The 27,873-nt window shown below is 42.8% G+C and overlaps 1 protein-coding gene across 4 annotated transcripts in view; it reads right to left on the bottom strand.

Moving 5' to 3' along the window:
* The window catches only part of LOC121277472 (FYN-binding protein 1), a 205,771-nt gene that overhangs the window by 23,488 nt on the left and 154,410 nt on the right, over positions 1 to 27,873 (bottom strand). For 3 of the 4 annotated variants that reach the window (XM_041187001.1, XM_041187002.1, XM_041187003.1), the window contains 5 exons: positions 27,598 to 27,673; positions 26,464 to 26,610; positions 21,971 to 21,999; positions 20,332 to 20,395; positions 135 to 249 (listed from right to left, as the gene is read on the bottom strand). In XM_041187001.1, coding sequence (XP_041042935.1) covers positions 135 to 249; positions 20,332 to 20,395; positions 21,971 to 21,999; positions 26,464 to 26,610; positions 27,598 to 27,673 — 431 coding nt within the window. The remainder of the gene's footprint in view (positions 1 to 134; positions 250 to 20,331; positions 20,396 to 21,970; positions 22,000 to 26,463; positions 26,611 to 27,597; positions 27,674 to 27,873) is intronic. The other variant, XM_041187004.1, reaches the window with a different exon arrangement.

Raw genomic sequence — 27,873 nt, 5'->3', positions numbered from 1 at the left:
GCTGCTCATTTTATACACTGCCTGATTTTATGCTCCATTGGGATGGATGCCTGACTGAACTCTTCAGCTTTCTGCTGGGTGAGTTATGTTAAAATTAACAAGCTCTAAATAATTCAATCAAGTTTAAAACTTACTTTAAATTTTTTCCTGAATTCTTTTTCCTCCTTCTCCATCTTCTTGGTTTTTTTGTGATCTTTCTCATCTTTTTTGCCTTTACCAAGTATTGGTGCCTTTGAGGACTTTAGCAAACTAAACAAAAAGAGAACGTAACTTTTAAATGTTAATTTGACCACTTACCCAAAACCCATCACTCCCTTGTTGCCTCATCACAGTATTCCATCAGCTGTGCATTTCAATTTACCTTCAGTGTGGTGTTTGTCTTTGTGATAAGTTCCCTGAAACCATCCTAGACCCTATTTGATTTTGAAAAGCAGATTTGACAGCAATGCTTAAGCACTCAGTGGGGTCAATTTTAACTTATTGCACCTGTGGCCTCTCAATCCGCCTATCCTATTGCAGTTCACCAGCTTTGGCATGATATTGAATGGATATGTGCAACCTTTACCCATGGGGGACCACATTTCAAAATTTTTCTCACTCAAGAGGCCGATGTGTAAATTTCGGAAAGATAAAATTTTCCACAACATTAAACATGACTTTCAAACAAAACCAGCTATGAAAAAAAATATGCTGAGCAAAAAAAAAATTGAGTAATAAAGATGAGTATTAGAATGTGATAGGGTGAGAGTGTGTGTGTCCAGCTCACTCACAGTCTCGGATGTTCACTCACTCACCCTCACCCACTGAGTGTGAATGAAAGTGCGTGTGGGTGAGGGTGAATGAGAACTGGGAATGAGCCAGACTTATGGACACACTCTGCCCCCACAAACATACTCCCCTCATGCACACTTCCTCACCCATGCCACACTCACACCCTATCACACGCTCTCACCTCCCCTCACACTCTGTCACCCCCCTCACACTCTGTCACCCTCCCATACTCTCTCAACCCCCCACACTCTCTCAACCCCCCCACACTCTCTCACCTGCCCCCACGCTCTCTCACCTGCCTTCACACTCTCTCACCCCCATCTCACATTCTTGCACCCTCCATCTCATACTCTCTCACTCCCCATCTCACACTCCCTCACCCACCCTCACACTCTCCACTCTCTCACCCCCCATCTCACTCTCTCTCCCCATCTCACACTCTCACTCCTCCATCTCACACTCTCTCACCTCCCATCTCACACTCTCTCACTCTCCATCTCACACTCCCCATCTCACACTCTCTCACCTCCCATCTCACACTCTCACACTCCCCATCTCACATTCTTTCACCCCCCATCTCACACTCTCTCACCCCCATCTCACATTCTTGCACCCTCCATCTCATACTCTCTCACTCCCCATCTCACACTCCCTCACCCACCCTCACACTCTCCACTCTCTCACCCCCCATCTCACTCTCTCACTCCCCATCTCACACTCTCACTCCTCCATCTCACACTCTCACTCCTCCATCTCACACTCTCTCAACTCCCATCTCACACTCTCTCACTCTCCATCTCACACTCCCCATCTCACACTCTCTCACCTCCCATCTCACACTCTCACACTCCCCATCTCACATTCTTTCACCCCCCATCTCACACTCTTTCACTCCCCCATTTCACATTCTCTCACTCCCCCATCTCACACTCTCTCACTCCCCCATCTCACACTCTCTCACTCCCCCATCTCACATTCTCTCACTCCCCCATCTCACATTCTCCTACCCCAACTTACACAATCTCCCACCACCCCCCCTCGCACACTCTCACACAGTCTCCAGTCACTCACTTGCCCAGACACCAGTGGACCCTGCAGCTGCTGCCTTGTACCCCAGTCTCCAGCAGCTCTGCTCCAGCGCAACTCCTTTCCTGGGCCCTCAGCTCCCCCAGCCCTGCCCCTTGGATCCCTGGTCCTTGGCTTCCCGACCCTTGGTCCATATGAATATAAGAAATAGGAGCAGAAGTGGGCCATTCGCCCCTCAAGCTTGCTCTGCCATTCAACAAGATCATGGCTGATCTTTTTCTGTTTCCAATTCCACATTCCCAGCTACCTCTGATAACCTTTGATTCCCTTGCCTAATAAGAATCCACCTACCTCTGCCTTAAAAATATTCAATGACTCTGCCTCCAAAGCCTTCAGAGGCAGAGAGATCCAAAGCCACACAACCCTCTGAGAAAAAAAAATTCTCCTCATTTCTAGGCAACCCCTAATTTTGAAACAGTGTCCCCTAGTTTTGCACTCACCCAAAAGAGGAAACATCCTTTCCATGTCCACCTTGTCAGCATTTATTGTCCATCCCTAATTTTGCCCTTGAGGAGGTGGTGGTGAGCTGCCTTCTTGAACTGCTGCAGTCTATGCGGTGTAGATATAACCACAGAGCTATTAGCGAGAGAATTCAGGACTTTGACCCAGGGACAATAATGGAACAGTGATATATTTCCAAGTCAGAATAGTGAGTGGCTTGGAGGGGAACTTCCAGTTGGTGGTGTTCCCACGTATCTGATGCCCTTATCCTGTAAGATGGTAGCGGTTGTGGATTTGGAAGATTCTAAGGAGCCTTGGTGAATTTCTGCAGTGAATCTTGTAGATAGCACACACTGCTGCCACTGTGCGTCGGTGGTGGAGGGAATGAATGTTTGTGGATGCCAATCAAGCTGGCTGTTTTGTCCTGGATGATGTCAAGCTTCTTGAGTGTTGATGGAGCTGCACTCATCCAGGCAAGTGGAGAGAATTCCATCACACTCCTGACTTGTACCTTATATATGGTGGACAGGCTTTGGGGAGACAGGAGGTGAGCCACTTGCCGCAGGATTCCTAGCCTCTGACCTGCTCCTGTAGCCATATTTATATGGCTAGTCTGTTTCAGTTTCTGGTCAATGGTAACTCTCAGGATGTTGATAGTGGAGGATTCAGCGATGGCAATGCATTTGAATTGTAAGGGGCAATGGTTAGATTCTCTCTTGTTGGATACGGTCATTGCCTGGCACTTGTGCGGTGGGAATGTTACTTGCCACTTATCAGCCCAAGCTGGAGATTGTCCAGGTCTTGCTGTATTTGGACATGGACTGCGTCAGTCAATGAGGAGTCACAAATGATGCTGAACATTGTGCAATCATCAGCGAACATCCCTACTTCTGGCCTTATGATGGAAGGAAGGTCATTGATGAAGCAGCTGAAGATAGCTGGGCCTAAGACATTACCCTGCAGTGATGTCCTGGAACTGAGATGATTGACCTTCAACAATCGCAACTAACTTCCTTTGTACTAGGTATGACTCCAACCAGCGGGGACCTTTCCCCACTGATTCCCATTGACTCCAGTTTGGCTAGAGTTCTTTGTTTAATTGAGTTGGTAATTGTCCACCATCATTCATGACTGGATGTGGCAGGACTCCAGAGCTTATATCTGATCCTTTGGTTGTGGAATTGCTTAGCTCTGTCTATCACTTGCTGCTTATGCTATTTGACATGAAGCAGTCTTGTGTTGTAGCTTCACTGGGTTGCCATCTCATTTTTTGGTATAACAAAAACAAAAATGCCTGGAAAAACTCAGCAGTTCTGACAGCATCTGCGGAGAGGAACACAGTTAACGTTTCGAGTCCGTATGACTCTTTAACAGAACTAAGGAAAAATAGAAAAGAGGTGAAATATAAGCTGGTTTAAGGAGGGGTGGGACAAGTAGAGCTGGATAGAGGGCCAGGGATAGGTGGAGATAACCAAAAGATGTCACAGACAAAAGGACAAAGAGGTGTTGAAGCTGGTGATATTATCTAAGGAATGTGATAATAAAGGTACCGATAGCCCTAGTGGGGGTGGGGTGGTTGGAAGGGATCAAAATAGGCTAAAAGGCAAAGATAAAACAATGGATGGAAATACATTTAAAAATACTGGAAATAGGCGGGAAAAGAAAAATCTATATAAATTATTGGAGAAAAGGGGGATCGGAAAGGGGGTGGGGATGGAGGAGAGAGTTCATGATCTAAAATTGTTGAACTCAATATTCATTCCGGAAGGCTGTAAAGTGCCTAGTCGGAAGATGAGGTGCTGTTCCTCCAGTTTGCGTTGAGCTTCACTGGAACAATGCAGCAAACCAAGGAGTGTTGGAGTGTTGAAATGGCAAGCAACAGGGAGGTCTGGGTCATGCTTGCCGACAGACCGAATGTGTTCTGCATAGTGGTCACCCAGTCTGCGTTTGGTCTCTCCAATGTAGAGGAAACCGCATTGGGAGCAGCGAATGATGGAGACTAAATTGAGGGAAGTGTAAGTGAAATGTTGCTTCACTTGAAAGGAGTGTTTGGGCCCTTGGATGGTGAGGAGGGGGGAAGGAAAGGGGCAGGTGTTGCACCTTCTGTGGTTGCATGGGAAGGTGCTGTGGGAGGGGTTGAGGTGTAGGGGGTGATGGAGGAGTGGACCAGGGTGTCCCGGAGGGAACAATCCCTGCGGAACGCCGCCAAGGGGGTGAAGGGAAGATGTGTTTGTTGGTGGCATCATGCTGGAGTTGGCGGAAATGGCGGAGGATGATCCTTTGAATGCGGAGACTGGTGAGGTGATAAGTGAGGACAAGGGGGACCCTATCATGGTTCTGGGAGGGAGAGGAAGGTGTGAGGGCGGATGCGTGGGAGATGGGCCGCACACGATTGAGAGCCCTGTCAACCACTGTGGATGGAAAACCTCAGTTAAGGAAGAAGGAAGACATGTCAGAGGAAATGTTTTTGAAAGTGGCATGCTTTGCCCACGTGTCCTGGCATCAAGTGACCTAACCAGCAGTACTGTTTTTGTTAAATTTTTTAAAAGGTTGGTGAAGGGACATTTTTTTGTTCAGACACCCACTCAGTTACTTACCCCTTACTGCAGCCAACTGCTCCTCTGAGACTGGAAAGCTCCAGCTTCAAAAGCCTGCCCACCACCCTCGATTGGAGAGGGAACCTGTCTCCATGCTAATTAATGATGGTCCTAGGTCAAAATCCCAGACAGTGGCTGTTCCCCCTCCTCCCCCCACCCACCCGAGGGCAGGTTCGGGACCTGGAAACAGTCCCGGCTCCTGTTTCCCTCCCCTAAAGTGAAAATTTAACCCATAGGGTCATACAGTGGTTACAGCACAGAAGGAGATCATTTGGCCTGTTGTGTCCATGCTAGTTCTCTGCAAGGGCAACTTAGCAAGTCCCACTCCCGACTTTTTCCCTGTAGCCCTGCAACATTTTTTTTCTTCGGATATTTATCCAATTACTTTTTGAAAGTATGATTGAATCTACCTCCACCACACTTGGGCAGTAGTTTCCAGATCCTAACCACTCTCTGCGTTTAAAAAAAAGTATTTCCTCATGTCACCATTGATTCTACTCTATGAAATCCCAATGGATTAATCTCCTTCTCATTTATTCCCATGCTGTAAAACCCCAAAGGACCAAACGTTTCCTACTTATTCCCACTATATAAAGACCCAACAGATCAAATCTCTTCTCACTCATTTCCATTTTATACAAATCCTTTACCTTGAATCCTGTGGGGAAAGGTATAAAAATACAAATGCCTTCCCAATCATTCCCAATCTAAATATCTTCTATTTGACACTCAGCAGCAAAACAAAAAACAGTCAACTCACTGCCAAATGTGACTTTGAAGCAATTTTGTGAGACCTAATCTCTTTATGAGTCAGCTTCATTTCATGTTTAGTGTTCCCTGTTGTTTTGGTTCTGCTTGAATTGATGAATGAACAACAGAATGGGCTATGCTGCAAACAGTTGTAAATTGACTAGCTGGTATCTGCTGTTCCTTGATGCCTTGATCCAAGCATGACATTTCTTGGCAAAGCATTAGGAGATTAGCAGGAACCAACAGTATAAACAAAATGTTGGTTACCTCATTCTTTTCCTTTAACTGCTAGAACAAACAGATGATGACTACACTGACTTTTATAGGTTTTGCAATACTGTCACTAATCATTTGGATGGCAGTGCAACCATTGATTAAAGCAGAAAAACCCACTCCCAACTCCCAGTGTTTCATGCAATGCTCTGTACTCTGACTGGAGTCAGGAGGCTTGTCACCAACAATGAGAACCGGGAAGTAGTTACACTCACTGGGAGACTTGTAAAGTAAGACGTTCTTTAAATTTATAAAAGAGAAATTCACCAACTACACAAATTAATCTGCCTAAAGTTTTGCAGTTAAGACCATAGTTACTTGTTGAATCTGGTAACCATGGAAACTTGGAACATATTATCTCCTCCCATAAATTGAGACCACTTTTTGCTCTTTCTCTCTCTCTCCTCTCCTTGATCTCAGCTGGCAGAAAAAACAAGTAAAATCATTGAAAAGTACAGTGCTGAAAAAGGCCATTTGGCCCATTTAGTCTGCGCTGACTCCTTTGAAAAGCAATGTCCAGTTAGTCCCTGTGTAATCTGAGGTGCAATACACCTTTAAGAGAATGTGAGTAGACCACATGATTGTATTTCCTAATTGCTGCATAGTGTGGGTTACAATGTTAATCAGTAATTTAGAATAGGGTCTGGTTGGAGAAGCACACATTGTGTTAGTGCTCTGTGACTTATGTTAATAAACAGCATGTGCTTCATCTTATATTGGTCTCTGCATCTGCAGTATCTTGTTTACCGAGTCACTCATCGGAAGATAGGCGTGCAACCATGTTTGCTGAGCAAAGTAACCCGATAGAAAGAACATAACAACTGGCGATGAGGCAAAACATGACCAGTCGACGAATTCAACGAAAGCCACAGAAATTAAACAGAAGTAAATCAGCTGTACCTTGCAAGGCAATTCGAAGTACAGCCTTCATCATAGTTGCCAGAGTTATCTTCCTCCAGCATGCCATAGTTTGACAGTATCGAATCGTTTAATCAGACCACTGATGACTGGTCACATTATGTTGAACGCCTTGCATTCTTCTTATTGGCCAATGACATGTCGGGAGAGGAGAAGAGACGAGCTGTCTTCTTATTGACATTTGGCAGTAAAACATATGGCCTAATTCGTAGCCTAACAGCACCCAATGCCCCAGAGTCCAAGAGCTTTGATGAGTTGGTGAATGTTGTGAAAAGCCACCTTCAGCCAAAAGCCTCGGTAACAATGCAGCATTTTAAATTTAATTCAAGGTGTTGTGCCCCTGCAGAGACAGTCACTTGCTATGTAGCTGCCTTAAAATGACTGACAGAGCACTGTGAATTCAAGACATCGATTAATGACATAGTAAGAGAACAATTAGTATGTGAGATTAATGAAGACGCCATTCGAAAAAAGTTGTTGTCAGAAATGAATTTAGACTTCAGCATTCAAGCATTATAAAAGATTTAATAGCTGAGCACTTGGAAAACAGTGGCAGACTCAGACATAGTCAGCATGGGTTTACAAAAGGGAAATCATGCTTGACAAATCTACTGGATTTTTTTGAGGGTGTAACTAGTAGAGTTGATGAGGTGGGGTGGGGGGGGGTTTATTTGGACTTTCAGAACGCTTTTGACAAAGTCACATAAGAGATTGGCATGTAAAATTAAAGCGCATGGGATCGGGGACAGTGTCTTGAGATGGATACAAAACTGATTGGCAGACAGGAAACAAAGAGTAGGAATAAACGGATCTTTTTCCAAATGGTAGGCAGCGACTGGTGGGGTACCACAGGGATCGGTGCTGGGACCCCAGCTATTCACAATATATATTAATGATTTAGATGAGGGAACTAAATGTAATGTCTCCAAATTTGCAGATGACACAAAGCTGGGTGGGAGGGTGAGCTGTGAGGAGGATGCAGAGATGCTTCAGTGTGATTTGGACAAGCTGAATGAGTGGGCAAATGCATGGCAGATGCAGTATAATGTGGATAAATGTGGGGTTATCCACTTTAGTAGCAAAAACAGGAAGGCAGATTATTATCTGAATAGCTATATATTGAGAGAGGGGAATATGCAACGAGACCTTGGTGTCCTTGTACACCATTCGCTGAAGGTAAGCATGCAGGTGGTAAAGAAAGCAAATGGTATGTTGGCCTTCATAGCCAGAGGATTGGAGTACAGGAACAGGGATGTCTTGCTGTAATTGTACAGGGCCTTGGTGAGACCACACCTGGAATATTATTTGCAGTTTTGGTCTCCTTATCTGAGGAAGGATGTACTTGCTATAGAGGGAGTGCAGCGAAGGTTTACCCGACTGATTCCTGGGATGGCGGGACTGACATATAAGGAGAGATTGAGTCGGTTAGGATTATATTCGCTGGAGTTCAGAAGAATGAGGGGGTATCTCATAGAAACCTATAAAATTCTAACAGGACGAGACAGGGTAGATGCAGGAAGGATGTTCCCGATGTTGGGGGAATCCAGAACCAGGGGTTACAGCCTGATAGGGGGTAGACCATTTAGGACTGAGATGAGGAGAAATTTCTTCACCCAGAGAATGGTGAGCCTGTGGAATTCGTTACCACAGAAAGTAGTTGAGGCCAAAACATTGTATGTTTTGAAGAAGGAGTTAGATATAGCTTTTGGGGTGAAAGGGATCAAAAGAAATGGGGAGAAAACGGGAGCAGGCTATTAAGTTGGATGATCAGCCATGATCATAATGAATGGCCTATTCCGGCTCCTAGTTTCTATGTTTCTATATAAGGTGCTGGAGTTGGCGCTCGCAACAGAGAGTGCAGTCAGGGATCCAGTAGCATTCAAGGGAACACAAAATGGCACCATCCTTCACGTCAGGGGAGGGGGGGTGGGGAAGCACTGGTTACAAATGGTGCAAAAGGGCAGGGCTCCGTGGAAAGGTGGGAAACAGCCACAATTAACAGAGTTTAACAGAGAAAACCCACTATAATAATGGCAGAAATGGAACCAGAGAGCCTGCAAGCAAATGACAATTTAAAAGAATCAAGTGTTTCTACTGCCATCATAATGGGCACATTATGTGATATTGTAAAGACAGATTAAGACTTTAAGCAGAAAGGTAGAAATTGTGAAATCCACATAAGCGAGGAACTAGAAGAAACAGAGTCAGATATTTACTCACCACACAACTTAAAAATGGGTAAAACAGAGCCAATCTATGTGACAGTGGAAGTCAATGGGAAACCCATCTGAATGGAGGTGAATACATGAGGGACATCCATGACAGTTATAGGGGAACATACGTTCAATAACCTGGATGGAGGAGACTACTCATTAAGATGCTAAATTAAAGACGTATATTGGTGAAGACATACGAGTAAGAGGTATATGCAAGGTTCCAGGCATGACGGAAATCAGTTTGTTAATTTACTCCTGATAGTGGTAGCAGGGGAGGGTCCAAGTCTCCTTGGTCAGAACTGGCTTAAGGAAATAAAGTTGGAGTGGACCGAGATTTTTCAACTCAGAATGAAAGACCTGCAAGAATTACTACAGAAATATGCCCAGATTCTCAGGGAAGAGCTTGGGAAGATTCAAAGGCTGCAAGCTAAAATACACGTGGATCCTGGGGCAACCCCCAGATTCTTGAAGGTGAGGCCAGTCCCCTATGGCATTTCGAGAAAAAGTTGATGTTGAATTAGACAGGATAGAAAGGTTTGGAGTCTTATAACCTGTACAATTTTCCAAATGGGCTGCACTCATAGTTCCTGTACTAAAGCCTGACCAGAGTGCGTGAATATGCAAGTTGACCATTAACAATGTGGCCAGACTTGACAGGCATCCAGTAATGAAAATTGATGAATTGTACTCCAAGCTGGCAGGGAGAACCACATATATGGAGCTTGACATAAGCCACACTTACCAGCAGGTCATGCAAGAAAAGGCCTCTTGGAATTTTGTGACTATCAACATCAGGGGTTATAACAATATATCCAGTTACCCTTTGGAGTCTCATTGGCTTGTGCCATTTTTCAACGGAAAATTCAGTTCAAGGTTTGCTCCATGTTGTGGTTTATCTCGATGATGTCCTAGTAACAGGACTAACTGATGAAGAACAAAGTGGAAGAGGTATTAAAGCATTTCTCACAAGCCAGGGTATGTTTGAAAAGAGAAAAGTGTATCTTCCAAGCAAAAGAAGTGGTCTACCTCGGTCATTGGGTCGACTCGCAGGGCCTTCACCCAGTAGAAGATAAGCTGAGAGCTATTCCTGAGGTGCCAACACTGAGAAACGCCATAGAACTCAAGTCCTTCTTGGGAATGATTAACTATCATGGCCGTTTTTCTCCCAAATTTGTCAACAGCACTGGCCCCATTATAGGGTTTGCTCAAGAAAAACCACAGATGGACTTGGCAAGCTCCATAACCACAGGCTTTTACGACAGTAAGGCAGTTGCTACATTCATCGGCCCTGTTGATACATTTCGACTCAAAGAAAGAATTAATTTTGACCTGCAATGCATCCCCTTACTCTCCTACTGGATGGTAGATGGCTCTGAATGGCCTGTTGGTTACATCTCAAGAACACTCAAGTGTTGCGGAACGATGATAGTCACAAATAGAGAAAGAAGGCTTATCCATTGTATTTGGCATTAAGAAGTTCTACTAATACATCCGTGGTCACCATTTTACCATTGTATCCGACCAGAAGCTAGGCTTGTTCGGGGAAGATAAGGCAATACCTCCAATTGCCTCTGCACGCATCCAAAGGTGGGCACTAATTCTAGCTGCTTTCATACTTTTATCCACCAGCCAGGAAGCCAGATTGAAAATGCCGACACACTGAGCTGATTACTTCTAAAAGACAGTAATATGAATGTCCCAATTCCTCAAGAACTTGTCTTGTTATTAAAGTTTCTGGATTCGTCGCTAGTACATGCCAAACAAATAAGAGAGTGGACAGACCGTGATCCAGATTTGTCTCACGTAAGTGAACAAGTTTTACAGGGATGGTCTAATGAGCCAAAGTCTGACGAAATGAAGGCCTATTTTAATAGGAGATATGAGCTCACTTGCCAGCATAGCATCTTATTTTGGGGAACGAGAGTCATTGTGCCTCTGAGAGTAAGAAAGCCATTATTGACCAAATTGCATAGGGCTCACTCTGGAATTCTTAGAATGAAAATGTTGGTGCGCAGCTACTTACGGTGGCTAGGGATGGATACAGAAATCAAAAACTTAGTCAAGAGCTGCATACAGTGCCAACAAGTACAGAAATTGTCTCCTCCTGCTCCATTGCATTCCTGGGAATGGCCAGGAAGGTAATGAGTCCAACTCCACGTTGACTACATGGGACCTTTTTGGGTGCAGTGTTCCTCTTGATTATAGATGCTCACTTGAAGTGGATGGATGTATACGAGGTGAGATCACCTACATCTGCTGCCACCATAGACAGATGGCGTTAGAGTTTTGTGATATACGGGTTACCAGAGCTAATAGTGTCTGATAATGGAACGGCATTCACCAGTGGGGTATTCCAAATATTTACAAGTCTCAATGGTATAACACATGTTAAGACCTCACCATACTGCCCTGCGTCCAATGGTTTGGCCGCGATGGCAGCCCAGACCTTCAAGTCCGGAATGAAAAAACTGGATGGAGACTCTATTGCAATTAGATTATCCCATTTCCTATTCAGCAATAGGACTACGCCACACACGACCATTGATATTGCCCCTGTAGAGTTAGTGATGAAGAGATGTCTCAGGACACGTTTGAGTCTTATAAGACCTAATTTAGGGGGCAAGGTTGAGTGAGGTCAGGCGGTCCAGAAAAATGGACACGATTACTATAGTCATGGAAGAAGCTTCACTGTTGGAGACACAGTTTTTTGCAAAGAATTTTGGAGATGGGGCCAAATGGCTATCAGGTGAAGTTAGTGCTGTGACAGGACCCCTTTCCTATCACATAACAGTCGAAGGTTGGATAATTAAGAGACACATAGATCACCTCAGGAAAAGAGAAACAGATCTATAAGAAAGGATGTGCCAAGCATTCCCGTTGGAGTCTACACCACAAGTGGAAGGAACTCCACTTTGCTTGGAAGTGCCTGTAGGATCTGCTGAGCCTAAGTCAAAGAAACAAACTTTCAGGTTCCTACTGGAGAGCCTAGTGGATAGATGACTCTTGAGAGGGAGGCCTCAGATAAATCATCCGAAGTCTTAGAACTATGACAGGCTTGGAGAAGCCTCCAGAGAGACTGAATTTATAAATAGCTTACTTATGTAAATAACTGATATATTGTAAAGATTGTAAATTGTACTTTCGAGTTAAGGGGGAGGGATGTGGTAATCTGAGGTGCAATACACCTTTAAGAGAATGTGAGCAGATTGACCACATGACTTTACTGACAGTCTTCAAGTATTTATCCAATACCCTTTTGAATTCATTTCCCCTATCACAGCAGGCAGTCCATTCCAAATTCTAAAAATTGCATTATAAAATGATTTTCTTCCTGTCACCTCCAGTTCTTTTGTCCATAACCTTTAATCTGTGCCTTCTGTTTGTCGACCCTCCAGTCATATTTACTCTTTATGTTAGAATTGTATAGAACCTTAGTGGGGGCACAGCAGGAGTGCTGTGTGCAGTTCTGGTCGCCGCATTGTAGGAGGGATGTGATTGCGCTGGGAGGGGGTGTGGGGTGCAGAGGAGATTCACCAGGATGTTTCCTGGGATGAAACATTTAAGTTATGAAGAGAGGTTGGATAAACTTGGGTTGTTTTCGTAGGAGCAGAAAAGACTGAGGGGCGACCTGATCGAGGTGTACAAGATTATGAGGGGCATGGACAGGGTGGATAGGGAGCAGCTGTTCCCCTTAGTTGAAGGGTCAGTCAGAAGGGGACTTAAGTTCAAGGTGAGGGGCAGGAGGTTTAGGGGGGATGTGAGGAACAACTTTTTTACCCAGAGGGTGGTGACGGTGTGGAATGCGCTGCCTGGGAGGGTGGTGGAGGCGGGTTGCCTCACATACTTTAAAAAGTACCTGGATGAGCACTTGGCATGTCATAATATTCAAGGCTATGGGCCAAGTGCTGGTAAATGGGATTAGGTAGGTAGGTCAGGTGTTTCTGACTTGTCGGTGCAGACTCGATGGGCCGAAGGGCCCTTCTGCACTGTGATTCTGTGTGATTCTGTGATACCTAAATCCTTCATTATTTTAAATATCGCTATAAAGTTTCCTCTTAGCCTTCTCTGCTCAAAGAAGGACAGCCCCATCTTTTTCAGTCCACCCATGCAATTGTAATCCCTCATCTCTGGAACTACTTTAGGAAATTTCTTCTCTACCCCCTCGAAAGTCTATGGTGCCTAGAATTTGACAGAATACTCCAGTTGTTTCTGAGCTACTGTTTTATATAGATTAAGCATAACTTCTAGGCTTTTGCATTCTATGCTTTGTTTATAAAGTTCAGGATCACATATGATTTATTAATTGCTTTGTTAATCTATCCTGCTATCTTCAAAATGTTGTGTACGATCGCTCCCAGATCCCTTAGTTCTTGCACCCCCTTTAAAAGCATACCATTTAGCTTGTACTATCTTTCCTCATTCTTCCTCACGAAACGTATTACCCTATTTCTTTCTCAATCCTTCCCTGTCCTCACACAACATACTCCCTCATCAGCAGCAATTACTGAGTAGTGTCCTGTTTGGTGTTTCTTCTTCCCCTTTAAAGGCTTTAGAGAGAGTAAAACACAGAGTCACTAAGACGTTACTTAGTAAGAAAACATATAATTATGTAGAAAATATGATGAAGGAATGGCATGATGTAAGTGTTTAAAATTATCAAAGGGTTATACAGGCTAGACAAAAGCAGACTGTTTCCAACCTAAGAGATTTAGGGGAAGAGAAATTTCTTAACAGAGTTTGTGAGATTGTGGAATTCACTTCCAGGGTTAGTGGTTGAACGCCAGCAATTTGTAATAATGTATTACTTTTAATGTAATTAACAAGTCCTAAGGAGCTTTGTATAAACATTATAAGCAGAGTTTGACACTGAGCCACATCAGTTGATATTAGGAGAAGGAGGGAGCTGTACCTTTGGGGTGGCCTTTAGCTGAACTGTGTGGGGACAAATGTACTGGCGTATTGTATAACCAGGCTTGTAGAGAGGGCTTTAATAGTGGGGGCGGGGGTGAGGTCGAGGGTTCAAGTCAAGAGAGATTTGGAAAGTTAAACAGAAAGGACAAGGCAATAGTGCAGGTAGTGATGTGGATAATGATAACCAGAATGTGACAGAAAGGGACAGAGCATACAAACAAAAGAGCACCAGCAAATAGGTCAGATTAGGGAAAATTGGCAAAAAGACAGAATTGAAGGCTGTTTATCTGAATATACACAGCATTCAAAACAAGATGGATGAATTGATAGCACCAATAGAATTAAGTATGATATGATAGCCATTACAGAGACATTTTTGCAACGTCACCATAGCTTGGACATTTTGAGAGGAAAGCAAGAAAGGAAAAGTAAGTGGTTTTGCTCTGTTAATAAAGGATGAAATCAGCACAGTAGTGAGAAATGATCTTGGTTTGGAGGATCAAGATGTAAAATTAGTTTGGGTGGAGATTAGAGATAGCAAAGGAAAGAAGTTTATAGGTTTATCAGCCCATTGGCAGTAGCTATACTGTAGGACAAAGTATAAATCAAGAAATAATGGGGGCTTGTAGGAAAGGTACTGCAATAATCATAGGAAATTTGAATCTTCATATAGATTGGACAATCAAATTGACAAAAGTAGCTTGGAGGATGAGTTCACAGGGTGTATTTGGGGCAGTTTCTTAGAACAATGCATTCTGAAACAAACCAGGAAATAGGCTATTTTAGACCTGATAATGTGTAATGAGGCAGGATTGATCAATAACCTCATAGTAAAGGATAATCCAGGTAATAATGATCACAACAAAATAAAATTTCACATTTAGTTTGAGGGGGAGAAATGTGGGTCTGAGACTGGTTACTTAAACTTAAATAAAGTCAATTGCAAGGGTATGAAGACAGATTTGGCTAATGTTAAATGGGAAAATAGGTTAAAAGATAAGATGGTAGAGAAGTAGTGGCAGACATTTCGGGAGATATACCATAACTCTCAACAGAGATATATTCCATTGAGAAAGAAAGATACTACAAGATGGAAGCACCATCCATGGCTAATTAAGGATGGTATCAAGTTGAAAGAAAAGATGTACAATGCTGCAAAGATTAGTGGTAGGCCAGAAGATTAGGAAAATTTTGGAAACCAGCAAAGAATAACAAACAAAAATAATAAAGAAGGAGAAATTGGAGTATGGGAAAAGTAGCAAGAAATATAAAAACAGACAGTAAAAGCTTCTGCAAATATATTAAAAGGAAAAGAGTAGCTAATGTAAGCATTGGTCCTTTAGAGGCTGAGAGTGGGAAATTCATAATGGACAACCAGGAAATGGCAGAGATTTTGTATTTGTCTTCACAGTAGAAAACAAAGGAAGCACCCGAAGAATAATAGAAAATCAAGAGGCAAGAGGGAGAGAGGAACATAAACAATCACGATCATTAGAGAAAATGTACTAGGAAAACTAGTGGGATGAAAGGTTGACAAATCCCCTGGACCTGAAGGCCTGCATCCTAGGGTCTTAAAGGGAATGGTTGCAGAGATAATGGATTGATTGGTTGTAATATTCCAAAACTGTCCAGATTCCCTAGGTCCCAGCAGATTGGACAGCTGCAAATGTAGAATGACTACTCCAGAAGACATTTGATAAGGTGCCACATCAAAGGTTATTATGGAAAATAAAAGCGCATGGTTAGGGGGTAACATCTTAGCATGGATAAAAGATTGGCTGGCAGAAAACAGAGAGTATATATAAATGGGTCTTTTTTGGATTGGCAGGGTGTGATGAATGGAGTCCCACAGGGTCTGTACTTGGGCCTCAACTTTTTACAATTTACATCAATGACGTAGATGAGGGGAGTGAAAACATGGTAGCTAACTTTGCAGATGACACAAAGATAGATAGGAAAGTATGTTGTGAAGAGGATATGAGGAGGTTGTAGATGGATATAGATAGGTTGAGTGAATGGGCAAAGATCTGGCAAATGGAGTTTAATGTGGTAAAATGTGAAGTTGTTCACTTTGGCAGGAAGAACAAAAAAAGCAGAGCAGTGCTCAAATGGGGAATGGCTGCATAATTCTGAGGTGCGGAGGGATCTAGGTGTTCTAGTACATGAGTCACAAAAAGTTAGTATGCAGGTACAGCAAGTACTTAAGAAGGCTAATGGAATGTTATTACGAGAGGAATTGAACACAAAAAGAAGGATGTTATGCTTCAGTTATACAGGGCGTTGGTGAGGCTGCACCTCGAATACTGTGTTCAGTTTTGGTCTCCTTATTTAAGGAAGGATGTAAATGCATCGGAGGCAGTTCAAAGGAGGTTTACTAGATTGATACCTGGAATGAGTGGGTTATCTTATGAGGAAAGGTTGGACAGACTGGGCTTGTTTTCACTGGAGTTTAGAAGAGTGAGGGGTGATTTGATTGAAAGTATACAAAATCCTGAACTGCCTTGACAAGGTGGACATTGAAAGTATATTTCCTCTTGTGGGTGAGTCCAGAACTAGGGGACACTGTTTTAAAATTAGTGGTCGTCCTTTTAGGACAGAGATGATGAGAATTTTTTTCTCTCAGAGGGTTGTGCAACTTTGGAACTCTCTGTCTCAGAAGGCGGTGGAGGCGGGGGTTATTGAATATTTTTAAGGCAGAGGTAGATAGATTCTTGTTAGGTAAGGGAATCAAAGGTTATTGGGAGTAGATGGGAATGTGGAAATTGGAACACAAGATCAGCCATGATCTTATTGAATGGCGGAGCAGGCTCAAGGGGCCAAATGGTCTACTCCTGTTTCTATTTCTTATGTTCTTATGGGCAGAATTTTGCTCTTGGTGGGCGGGCTTGGCGGGAATGGAGGGGAGCGGTTGGGAAACCAACCGCCAACCGTGATCAGGGCTGGACTGCGATTTCATGCTGTCAGGCCAATAAAGGCCTGCCCAGTGTGAAAGGCATGCTGCAGCACTCAGCGCTGCCTGTGTTGAGGGGGTGGGGAGGAGGAAGAGCATGCAACTGGAAAAGCTTGCTGAGGTGCAGAGTAATAAACAGTTTTGAAAATGAAAAATAAAGCATTGTAAGATGTTCAAAAACATGTCCCCTGATGAGCAGGGACATGTTAGAAATTAGTATGAAAAACTTTTTTTTAATGACGGATTGAAACCTCATCCTGCCCGTGGATGAGGTTTCGCAAAAAATGCAAAGGCTGCCTGGACTTTCTGCCTGCCCGTGAAAAATTTAAATCAACTGGGTTGTTAATGGCCTTAATGGGTCTTTTAATTGTCGCCGGGCACGCTGCCAACTCCCTTGCATGCCCACCGACTGAAATATCATGCAAGTGCACGATGACGTTGGGATGCTCGCCTGATGTCATCGCGCATCATTTTACATTCATTTGGGTCAGGCGTGCGCCCGCCTGACAAGCGAAAAATTCTACCACATGTTTCTTATGTACTCAAGAAAGGAGGGATACAGAGAGCAAGAAACTATATTTAGTTGGTCTAACATCTGTTATTGGGAAAATGCTAGAATCCATTATCATTAGTTACTCTAGTAGTACAGAGCTTGAGTATTGCTGACCAAAGTGACATAACGGCGCAATTGTCTCTGATTTTTTGTGACCCGTCCAACCTTATGGTTGGCGTATGGGCGAATCGGCCAGACGGCCTTTACATTTTCATCATCCAAGGGCGGGATGAAATCTCTGTTATGAAATAAAATAAAAATAAATATCTGTAGACAGCATTTTTCATAAGGTATATTTTCAGGTGCTTGATTGTGATGCGGACTTTTTTTTGCAGCTTTTTAAACATTCATTTCATCATTTAAATGTCCGCAGCTCTCTGACGCAGCTGTCTGTCTTCAGGAAACTCTCGCAGTGGTCAGCCACACCTGCGATGATATCGCTGCCTGCTGCTTCCTTCCCCCACCCTGGCAGTGCTAAGCTTTTCAGTTTGCATTTCATGCTAGCTGGCCGCTAATTGGCCAGCCAGCATGAAATCGCAGCCGGGAGCCGATCGCGGTCGGTGGTCAGTTTCCTGGCTGCTCCCGGGCCCGCCAATCACTTGCGCCCGCGAAAGGTAAAACTCAAGCTTTCTGTCTTGCACTCATCAGGACAAATGCTAGAATGCCAAATTTCAAATGGAGAAACAATTTGTACTGCATGAGAAAAGGGTGCTTACTGGTTTGGCAAGTTGTGTCTGGTTGAGGTGTTGCCATGGAGAATACACCAGGGTACTACTGTCCCCCACACTTTTGTTTCATTCAAAAAAGGTTCAATGCCTGGACATGTTCCTTTTGCCTACAGAGGTCAGGGCCCTGCATCTGAAAAAATGTAGCTTCTTGAAAGTGTAAGTGAGCTACATTATGAGCCCAACTGATTATCTTAAATTGGTTGTTAGTCCAATTTTTAGCACGCTTGGCATTGTTCAGCAAGCGATGTCCAATCACAGAATCACATCTAACATTAGACATTATGTTCTGAGTTTTACCAAGCTGATTGAGTGCAGTCAGTACTATTGAAAACAGCCAAAGGGATGTGCTGTTTGACACTACTTTCATATGATCAAATTAGAACACGATGCTACACATCTGCCAGAGTGCGATGCACAGTGAAAGGAGATGTAAGACTTATCTTAAATGCATTAGTTAGTTAATGCAAAAGTGCCTTTTCTTTAATTCGATGTATTGGTTGCCTCTTAAGTATTGTTTGTTTTTAGGTTGATTTCAGTTTGTTTGTTACAGTGAAAGTCTTAAAGTGGCAAATTTTGCCTTTGATTATTTCCATTGGTTGTTTGGGAAATTCATCTCAGGTTATCGGTCTATTACTGGGATTGTTACACTGGTTAGACCTTATCTGTAGTATTGTGGGCAATGGCACCACACTTTAGAAAAGATATAAAGACCATAGAAAGGGGAAGTTTACCAGAATGTTTTCAGGGATGAGGGACTTCAATTATGGGCAGAGGATGTTAAAGTTAAACTGTTCTCCTTGGAACAGGAAGGTTAAGAGGTGACCTAAAAGAGATTTTTTAGATGATGTTGATGATGATGATGATGATGGATTTTGATAGAATAGATAAAGTCTGTTCTCTTTGGTGAGTGGACAATAACTAGCGGTCAAGGATTCAAAATCATTGATAAAACATGTAGAGGGCAGATGAGGAGAAATTTTTTTGCACTGAGAATCTGAATGCTTGAAGGTTTTGCAGAATCTGATTTTATTTTATTCTTTCATGTGATGTGGGCAATGCATTTGTTGTTCATCCCTAATGACCCTTGACAGCTGAGGGGCCATTTCAGAGGGCAGTTAAGAGTCAACCATATTGCTGTACAGAACCTTAGTGAGACAACATCTGGAGAACTGTGTACAGTTTTTGTCTGCTTATTTGCAAAAGGATATACTTGCAATAGAAGCGGTTCAGAGAAGGTTCAATTGACTCATCCCTGGCATAAAGGGCTTATCTTATGAAGAAAGGTTGAACAAGCTGGGGCTATACCCATTAGAGTTTAGAAGAACAAGAGGTGATCTTATGGAAACATATAAGATCCTGAGGTGAGTTGATTGAGCAGATACTGAGTGGATGTTTCCTCTTGTGGGAGATACTAGAACTAGGGTATATAGTTTAAAAATGAGATGTCTCCCTTTTAAGATGGAGATAAGGAATTTTTTTTTCCCTCAGAGGGTCATTAGTTCATGGAATTCTCTTTCATGGAATTTGTTCAAGGCTGAATTGGATCGATTTTTGGTAGACAAAGGAGTCAAGGGTTATGGGGGGCAGATAGGCAAGTGGAGTTGAGACCACAATCAGACCAGCCAGGATCTTATCAAATGGTGGAGCAGGTTCAAAGGGCCGAATGGCCTACTAATGCTCTTAAGTCCTATGTTCTTATGGGTCTGGAGTCACATGCAGGCTAGGCCAGGGTAAGAATGCAAGTTTACTTTCCCAAAGGACATTAGCGAAACAAGTGCATTTTTATGATAATCAATAATAGTTTCATGATCACCATTTTGAAGAATAGTTTTCAATCCCATATTTTAATTAATTAATTAATTGCATTTAAATCCCGCCAGCTGCCACCAATGACATTACCACTATGCCACCATTTCCTCATTGTTGCCTACATAATTTTTGAAGTGATTTGGATGAGGAGCTTACAATATTATATAAAAAAACAGCGGGGGTGTGGGACTAAACATGGGTTTCAGAGTCAGAACATGCACAATGGGTTGAATGGCTTCCTTCTGTACTGTCCATTTCTATGATTTTTGTCTCTATTAAGCAGCACTGCTACTGAACCTAATATACACTTAGTTAGGGTAGATTGTACCTGAATTCAGGAGGCGGAGGTGGGAATTCTTCAGCGCCAACATCATCGTAGACATCTTCCCCGTCTATGGGAGAAAGCAAGAGTCAAGGAGCACAAAATCCAACATCAGTAGCAAGAATAAAAGATGCTTCACATTAGAAAAACCACAGTTGCCAGCCACATTTAGCAGAATTGCCACAGGCTGTTGTAGAAAATCAGTCAAGTGGCATCAACCATGACATGAGTGGTTTATTTTGCATAAACCACTGATGCTTAAAGCCTTTTCCTTTATAGAGAAGTTTAGCTTGTGCTTTCTTATCACTATTGAGTAAAGTGACTGGAGTGACATGAATACTGTCAGCATGCAGTATGACAGAGTCAGTGACAAACACAGGAAAGACATCCTCAACTCTCCTTCAAAGTGGTCACTCAACATGATAGTTAGTTAACTGCTTTTACTGAGGGGCTTCTTTCCACTTCTCCGTGGGCAAGATGCTTCTTCAGTTCTGCTTGAGAGCAGTAGGTTTCTTATGTGAGACCTGCAGTTTTAATTGAGTAACATGCTTACATTGATATCTTGTATGCCTCTCAGTGTTTTAAAAAAAACAGAAGACATAAGACTCAAAAGATTGATCCATTACAATCCACCCTTAACTGGTCTCAGTCAAGCTATAGCAAACTCAAAGCACCATTCCCAGTGAGTATTGACCCACAGCACATAGCTACTCCTAACTGGGAAAGAAGTGAGCGTAAATTAGTATTTTCGCTCAGGGAGATCAAAGAATGGCCATTAGGAACACAGAAAATGCCAATGCTGAGCAGAAGGGACCGCTCATCTTAGCCACATTGATGGGACAGTGTAGCGTTAGCTTTACTCTGTATCTAACCTCTTGCTGTACCTGTCCTGGGAATGTTTGATGGGGACAGTGTAGAGAGAGCTTTACTCTGTATCTAACCCTGAGCTGTACTTGTCCTGGGAGTGTTTGATGGGGACAGTGTAGAGGGAGCTTTACTCTGTATCTAACCCCGTGCTGTACCTGTCCTGGGAGTGTTTGATGGGGACAGTGTAGAGGGAGCTTTACTCTGTATCTAACCCTGAGCTGTACTTGTCCTGATGTCCCATAGTTACGCACCAAGCTAAAATGACATCTCTGCACTGAGCCATCACAGTGCCTTCAAATTTTCACCAGTTGCCTCTCTGGCAATTATGCCAGGATCATGTTGAGTGATGCCCTCTGGCACAGAACCATTAGAATCTTCGAGGCCCAGAGTAGAACACCTAATTTGCATGGAGCTGAGGTGAATGCCATATAACTCATGGTGGATGCCTACCTGGTCTGCGTTTGTGGGATATCCAGTCTCAGTACACAAAGTGGAAACAAAATAACCCTTCATTATTCAGAGGACAAGGCTATAAACGCTGTCTCAACCCTCACCCAATTATAGCAGGCCAGCAATGACTCTTTAATCTTACATTGGGTTTCATCCCTTCCCTCACTAAACCTAATGATACCCGCACCTAGGTTCTGCTAATGCTTGCAGCAGACCTGGTGAAGGAATCTTGACCTCTGTGTAAAGGAAACGCGAGATCCCTGATTTCCTAGCAAAAGAAAGCAACTAAATGTAATTTAACACAGTTTCATATCAGAAGCTCACTTACCAGCAAGCTCTGCAGGTGGAGCATTGGACCTAGGAAAGGAATAAAAGCACAAATTTACACCACAAGAAGGAACTGTTTAATAATAATCTGGGTATAGCAGAATTCACAAGGGGGAAGAAGAGATGTAAAGACAATGCATTCAAAATGTTACATCCTAGCGAGGGTGATATTAGTTTTAATTAGGTTAATACCTGTGTTAAAGTAGCCCAGTGACAGTAACTTCATAGTGTGAAAGCCTCGTCTGGCTGATTTGAGGGTAGGTTTGACTTTGTATGAATAAACCCAGATAAATTCAAAAATCAGGCTGCAGTGGAAACCCATGTTAAAATTGTCACAGCTGAAAGACCTTGGCTTGTAATATCAACATGCCTTTTCTTTTCACACACTGAAGGGCCTTCTAAGTATTTCTAGCATTTCTTTTATTAGTTTCTAACTAAGCTTATGTTTAAGGCAGAATTTCTCTGTTGCAAGAACTGTATATAGTCTGACCAGGCTTATGAGCTTCAACTTGGTGCAGACAATTCAACTTTCCCTAGCCTGAAAATAACATTGCCAACAAGGAAATTACTTCAGTCAAAGCTTGACTGAGTTTTTCCAGGTAATTCTGTTTTTGTTTTGGATTTCCAACATCCGCAGTTTTTCGTTTTTATGTTTTTTTAAAGTTGGTCCTTTTAGTTTGTCCAGCAGATGGCAGTCTTTCACCTTGTGAGGAAGCATTAGCCTCTCGCGCCTTGTCATGTCACAGAAATGCCTCAAAGGGCTTACAATTCAGTGACTTACAGCATGCATGCTGCAGCCATCAGTGCCTTCATTTCAGACATGGTTAAGTGGGTAGTACTTTCACCTCTTAAGTCAGAAGGTTATGGGTTCACATCCCACTCCAGAATCAAGGCTGACACTCCAGTGCAATACTGAGGGAGATGCTGTCTTTCAGAAAAGATGTTAAATCCAAGGTCCTATCTGTCCCCTCAGATTGGACATAAAGGTTCCCGTGCAATGTGTTTTCCCTGGTGTCCTGGGCCAATATTTATCCCTCAGCACAAAACAGATTATCTGGTCCTTTGCACTTTGCTGCTTGTGGGAGTTTGGCAAGCGCAAACTGGCTGACACATTCCCTGCATCACAACAATGACTACACTTCACAGGTATTTGATTGGCTGTAAAATGTGTGGCACTGTGTCAAATGCTTTTCCAAAGTCCATGTACACAACATCAACAGCATTACCCTCATCGACCTTTTCTGTTACCTTTTCAAAAAACTCCAGCAAGTTAGTTAAATACAACTTCCCCTTTACAAGTCCATGCTGGCTCTTCCTTATCAACCCATATTTTTCCATGTGACTATTAACTCTATCCTGAATAATTGTTTCTAGAATGTTGCCCACCACTGAAGTTAAACTGATTGATTGATGGGCTTATCCTTACAACCTTTTTTGAACAAGGGCGGAATGTTTACAATTCTCCAGTCCTCTGGCACCACTCCTGAGTCTAGGGAAGACTGAAAGATTATGGCCAGTGCCCCTGCAATTTCTACTCTCACTTCCTTCAATATCCTTGGATGCATCTCATCCAGTCCCGGTGCCTTGTCAACTTTAAACACTGACAGTCTATTCAACACTTCCTCCTTATCAGTTTTGAACCCTTCTAGTGACAGAGTTTCCTCATCTGTCTAGTCATAATGCCACTATGTCATGACTTTGAATGCATCTGATTTGGTCCTGGTGACTGATCAGCTTTAAGTACAACCAGCCTTTCTGGTATAGACAGATGCAAAGTACTCATTTAATACCTCAGCCACGCTCTCTACCTCCATGCGTAAATCTCCTTTTTGGTCCCCAGTCGGTTCCATTCCTCCTTTTACCATTATTTTACTACTTATATGTCTGTGGAACACTTTTGGATTATCTTTTATGGTGGCTGGCAGACTCTTCTCATACTCTCTCTTCGCTTCTCTTATTTTGTTTTATCACTTCTCCTTTGGAATTACTATATTCAACCCAGTTCTCACTTGAATTATTGACATGACACCCTTTTTCTATATTGTCTTACTCTCTATCTCTTTCATCATTCAGGAAGCTCTGGCTTTGTTAGTTCTACTTTTCCTTCATAGGAATGTACATTGACTGTATTCAACCCATTTCTTCTTTAAAGTAGCCCATTGTTCTGTTACAGTTTTGTCTACCAATCTTTAATTCTGTTTCCCTGGGAGAAATCTGTTCTCACACAGTTGAAATTGTCCCTACTCCAATTAATTATTTTTACCTTGGATTTTCCCCTTGTCCTTTTCCATAGTTAACCTAAACCACAATTGTTATACTAACACTTGATCTGCCTCATTCCTCAGACCAGATCCAACATTGGACTTCCTTATTGGACTGGACAAGTCCTGATCTAGAGTATTTTCCCGAGCACAGTTTAGAAATTCTTCCCTCTCTCTGCCCTATTATCATCTGTCTATATTAGAATAATTAAAGGACCCCATTGTAACCACTCTATTGTATATGCACCTTTCTGTAATTTTTCCTTGGAAATTTGCTTCTCTATACCTTCCTCTATAGAATATACCCAGTAGTGTAATGGCACCTCCATTGTTTCTTAGCACTAACCAAATAGATTCTGTCTTTGACCCTTGCATGACATCCTCTTTCTCCAGCAATAATAGTGTTCTCTGCAATCACTACTAGCACCCCTCCTCCTTTCTTTCCTTCCCTAGCTTTCCTGAGCACTGTGTATCCAGGAATATTTAGTACCCAGTCCTGCCTTTTTTTTTGATCCTCTTTCTCCACCCTTCACCCCCATACCCAACTAGCCTTTCACGCCTCTGAACATCAGACTAGTTCTGGAACAGCCTGGAAACCATGTAGAATCCATTTAAAATCATCTATTGATACAGCATAGAAGGAAACTATTCAACTCATTTTGGCTACATTGACACTTTGAAAGATCTATCCAGTTAGACCCCGTAACCCAGCAAATGTGTCTTTTTCGTGTAGTTAATCAATTCCCTTTTAAAACTTTTGACATAATCTGCTTCCCCAACCCTTTCAGCAGCACATTCCAGATTGCAACATTTATTTTTGCTAAAAGATTGGAGGAATTTTGAGTAGGTAGCATATGACAATATATTTCTAGATTGGAAATGCTAGCATCTCTTTCAGTTCCAATCAACAATTTTAGAGAAAAAGTGGAATCTTGCTACAAATGATTCAGTTGGTAAGTCCTGAACATTCTCCTGAGAGGACTGAAAATTGATACCCTATCTGACAATAGGGGTGAGGAAGAAAGCAAGTGGCCAGTATAGTTCCCCATTTTTTAGCTCATTATTTACAAAATATTTTCTGCAGTCCATCCCTAAATGCTCATCCACATGGCTCTGGATGTAGAGCACTAACATGTAGATAAAGGAAACAGACATTTGTTAGATAAGGCTATAAAATGTTACCAAACCAAACCAAGGGGTGGGGGGTGGGGGGTGGGGGGGGGGGGTGGTGTTAAATGGAGTTAAGGTACAGATCAGGCATGACCAAAGTGAATGGAGGAACAGGTTTGAGGGCTGAATGGCCTTCTCCTGCTCCTATGAGAGGGTCCTGACATTCTCCTGATCTTCTGCAACTTGTCTCTTGTAAAAGATACATATTGGCAGGTAAACTAGCAGGGGGAAACCCATACAGCATAACTTTGTTTGTTTCCCTTACATTGTATTCTTACGAATTATCCTGAGGAGTGCAAGATGAAAAGCTTCAACAAAATGTCTCTTTTTTCAGAAATACTGAATTTCTGTACTACCATTTTTAACATTTTTGTTCTTGGGACACTGACAAGGCTGCCTTTATCGTTTGTCCCCAGTTGCTATGAGGGCAGTAAAAGTCATGGTGGATTATATTTCCCGACCAGGCAAGGAGGGCAGGGTTTCCTTCCCTGAAGGACATTCATGAACCAACAAGCCAACAGATTTTCATGGTCATTCTTTCTGATGACAGCCCATCAATGATCAGATTCATTGAATTCAATGTCACAGCTTGCCAGGGTAAGATTTGACTGGCTTGCCTGTCCAGTACTACAACCTCTTCGGCTGTCAGACTCTTGTGGTGAATGTTTGGGATAGGGCATGGGGAGGTAGTGGAGAGAATCGCTTCCTAACAGGTGCACCTCCTGGAAGGTGGACAAAGATGAACACTAACATTGCCCAGAGACCATGTGAACTACTGGTGGGAGAAGATTGAGTGAACGTGAGGGCATAACTTAAGAAGTAATGAGCAAGAAAAATAAGTGGGAAAGAAATGGGCAGAAACTGGACATTTGTCTCTGTAGTCTACTCTAACTGAATGTATAGAGACTTTGATTGGGTTAGGGTCAGCCTTGATATTGGTACTCATGATAAATGAGTCAGTGACAATTTTGAAGCACTCCATGCAGTTAGCACAAATCATCCAACACGTTAGTACCAAGTGCAGTTATTAGTAAGATGGTGCTCTTGTTGTTTGGTGTCTTACGGGAGTTGGCGTTCACCGCTTTCACCCTGAACTTCACTTCTCTCCTTTTCTTTCGCCTTTTTGTCTTTGTCATTTTTCTCCGCCTTCTTCTTCTTCAGGAGTCCCCAGGACCAGGACCCAACCTTTGAGGCATCCTGTGATGCAGGGCTTCAAAGCATGCAGGGCATTATTTACTGGCTAACAAATCTTAGGCTCTGTTGCACTTAGTCACCCAAGCCATTTGTTCTTGACCACTACCATTGGATTGCAGTTTTGACTGTTTGCAAAAAAATTGCAAAACTCTGACTTTGGAATAAGGCTCTGACATTTTAATTTATTTTGGTGTTTAGTTTTTGATGCAGACCCTTTCATAGTAGTAATATCTGTGGACAGTCAGTCTATACTGCGTGGAGTATTGGAGTTCAGGATATGAGAATGCAAGGATAGAAATTCCAATCAGTGCTGCTGTATCAATTTATTCCTGCTGCTACTTCAAGAAGTGTTAACTTCTTTTCAAATTTGTTGCAAGTGCACTATATGTTCATATGTCCTGGTCTTAATCCTATCATTGCGAATATGCAGTGGGTTAATTGTTTTATATTTTGGATCAGCAATGAGCTATTGTATGTTCCAATGCTGCCAAAATCAACGGAGAAGTTTGATTCAAACTCCCATCACCTGGAAACATGCCGAGGGCTTGATCCATGTGCTATGTAAATGTTTCACTCCCTCCAGCCCCTCCGCTACCCTCAGCAGGTCTCAATTGTCAGCTCATCAGGTCAAGCACTGTGAAAACCAGCCCACACACCAGAGGAAAGTTTAAAGTGACAAATCCTTTAGCCCACCCATCCAACTGCCTTCTGTTGTCTGACCCTCCACAGCCCTCCCTTGTGATCACCACTCCACTCATTCAACCTACCCAGACTATGAAGGTGGTGTAGCTGTCTGATTTACATCATTTGCTGAGCTTCTCCATAAAGTCAAGTCAACAAACTGACTAAAGTTAAATTAAATCTGACCATGAAAATGATTTGGGCCCCTGATCCCTTTCATTGGGCAGGTGATGGATCAGTTCAAAATCTAAACCCTGTTCCATGACCCCAGCCCAAGCTCACAGCAGCTTTAGGTTCACCCGCCCCCAGGCATGGTTCTTACCTAGGCTTAATGTCTTCAGGTATACCATCAACGTCATCATAGATTTCTTCACCGGAAGGAGGAGGAGGAAAGACCCCTGAGATTGACAGGAAGACACAAAACTGTCAGATCCACAGTTAGAAAGGTACAGGGAGGGCAAATTTGATGAATGGCAGTAGTAATTATATGTATTCATAATTAAAGTATAATTACTAGAGGTCATAAGCTTTAGATGGGGGAAGGCAGGGGAGCAGGAAGAACATTTTCAGCTAAAGGATAATTGAAATGGGGAATGAT

Source organism: Carcharodon carcharias, chromosome 4 (genome assembly GCF_017639515.1).
Source record: "Carcharodon carcharias isolate sCarCar2 chromosome 4, sCarCar2.pri, whole genome shotgun sequence".
Classification (NCBI taxonomy): domain Eukaryota; kingdom Metazoa; phylum Chordata; class Chondrichthyes; order Lamniformes; family Lamnidae; genus Carcharodon; species Carcharodon carcharias.
This window is presented reverse-complemented; position numbering and strand designations above follow the sequence as displayed.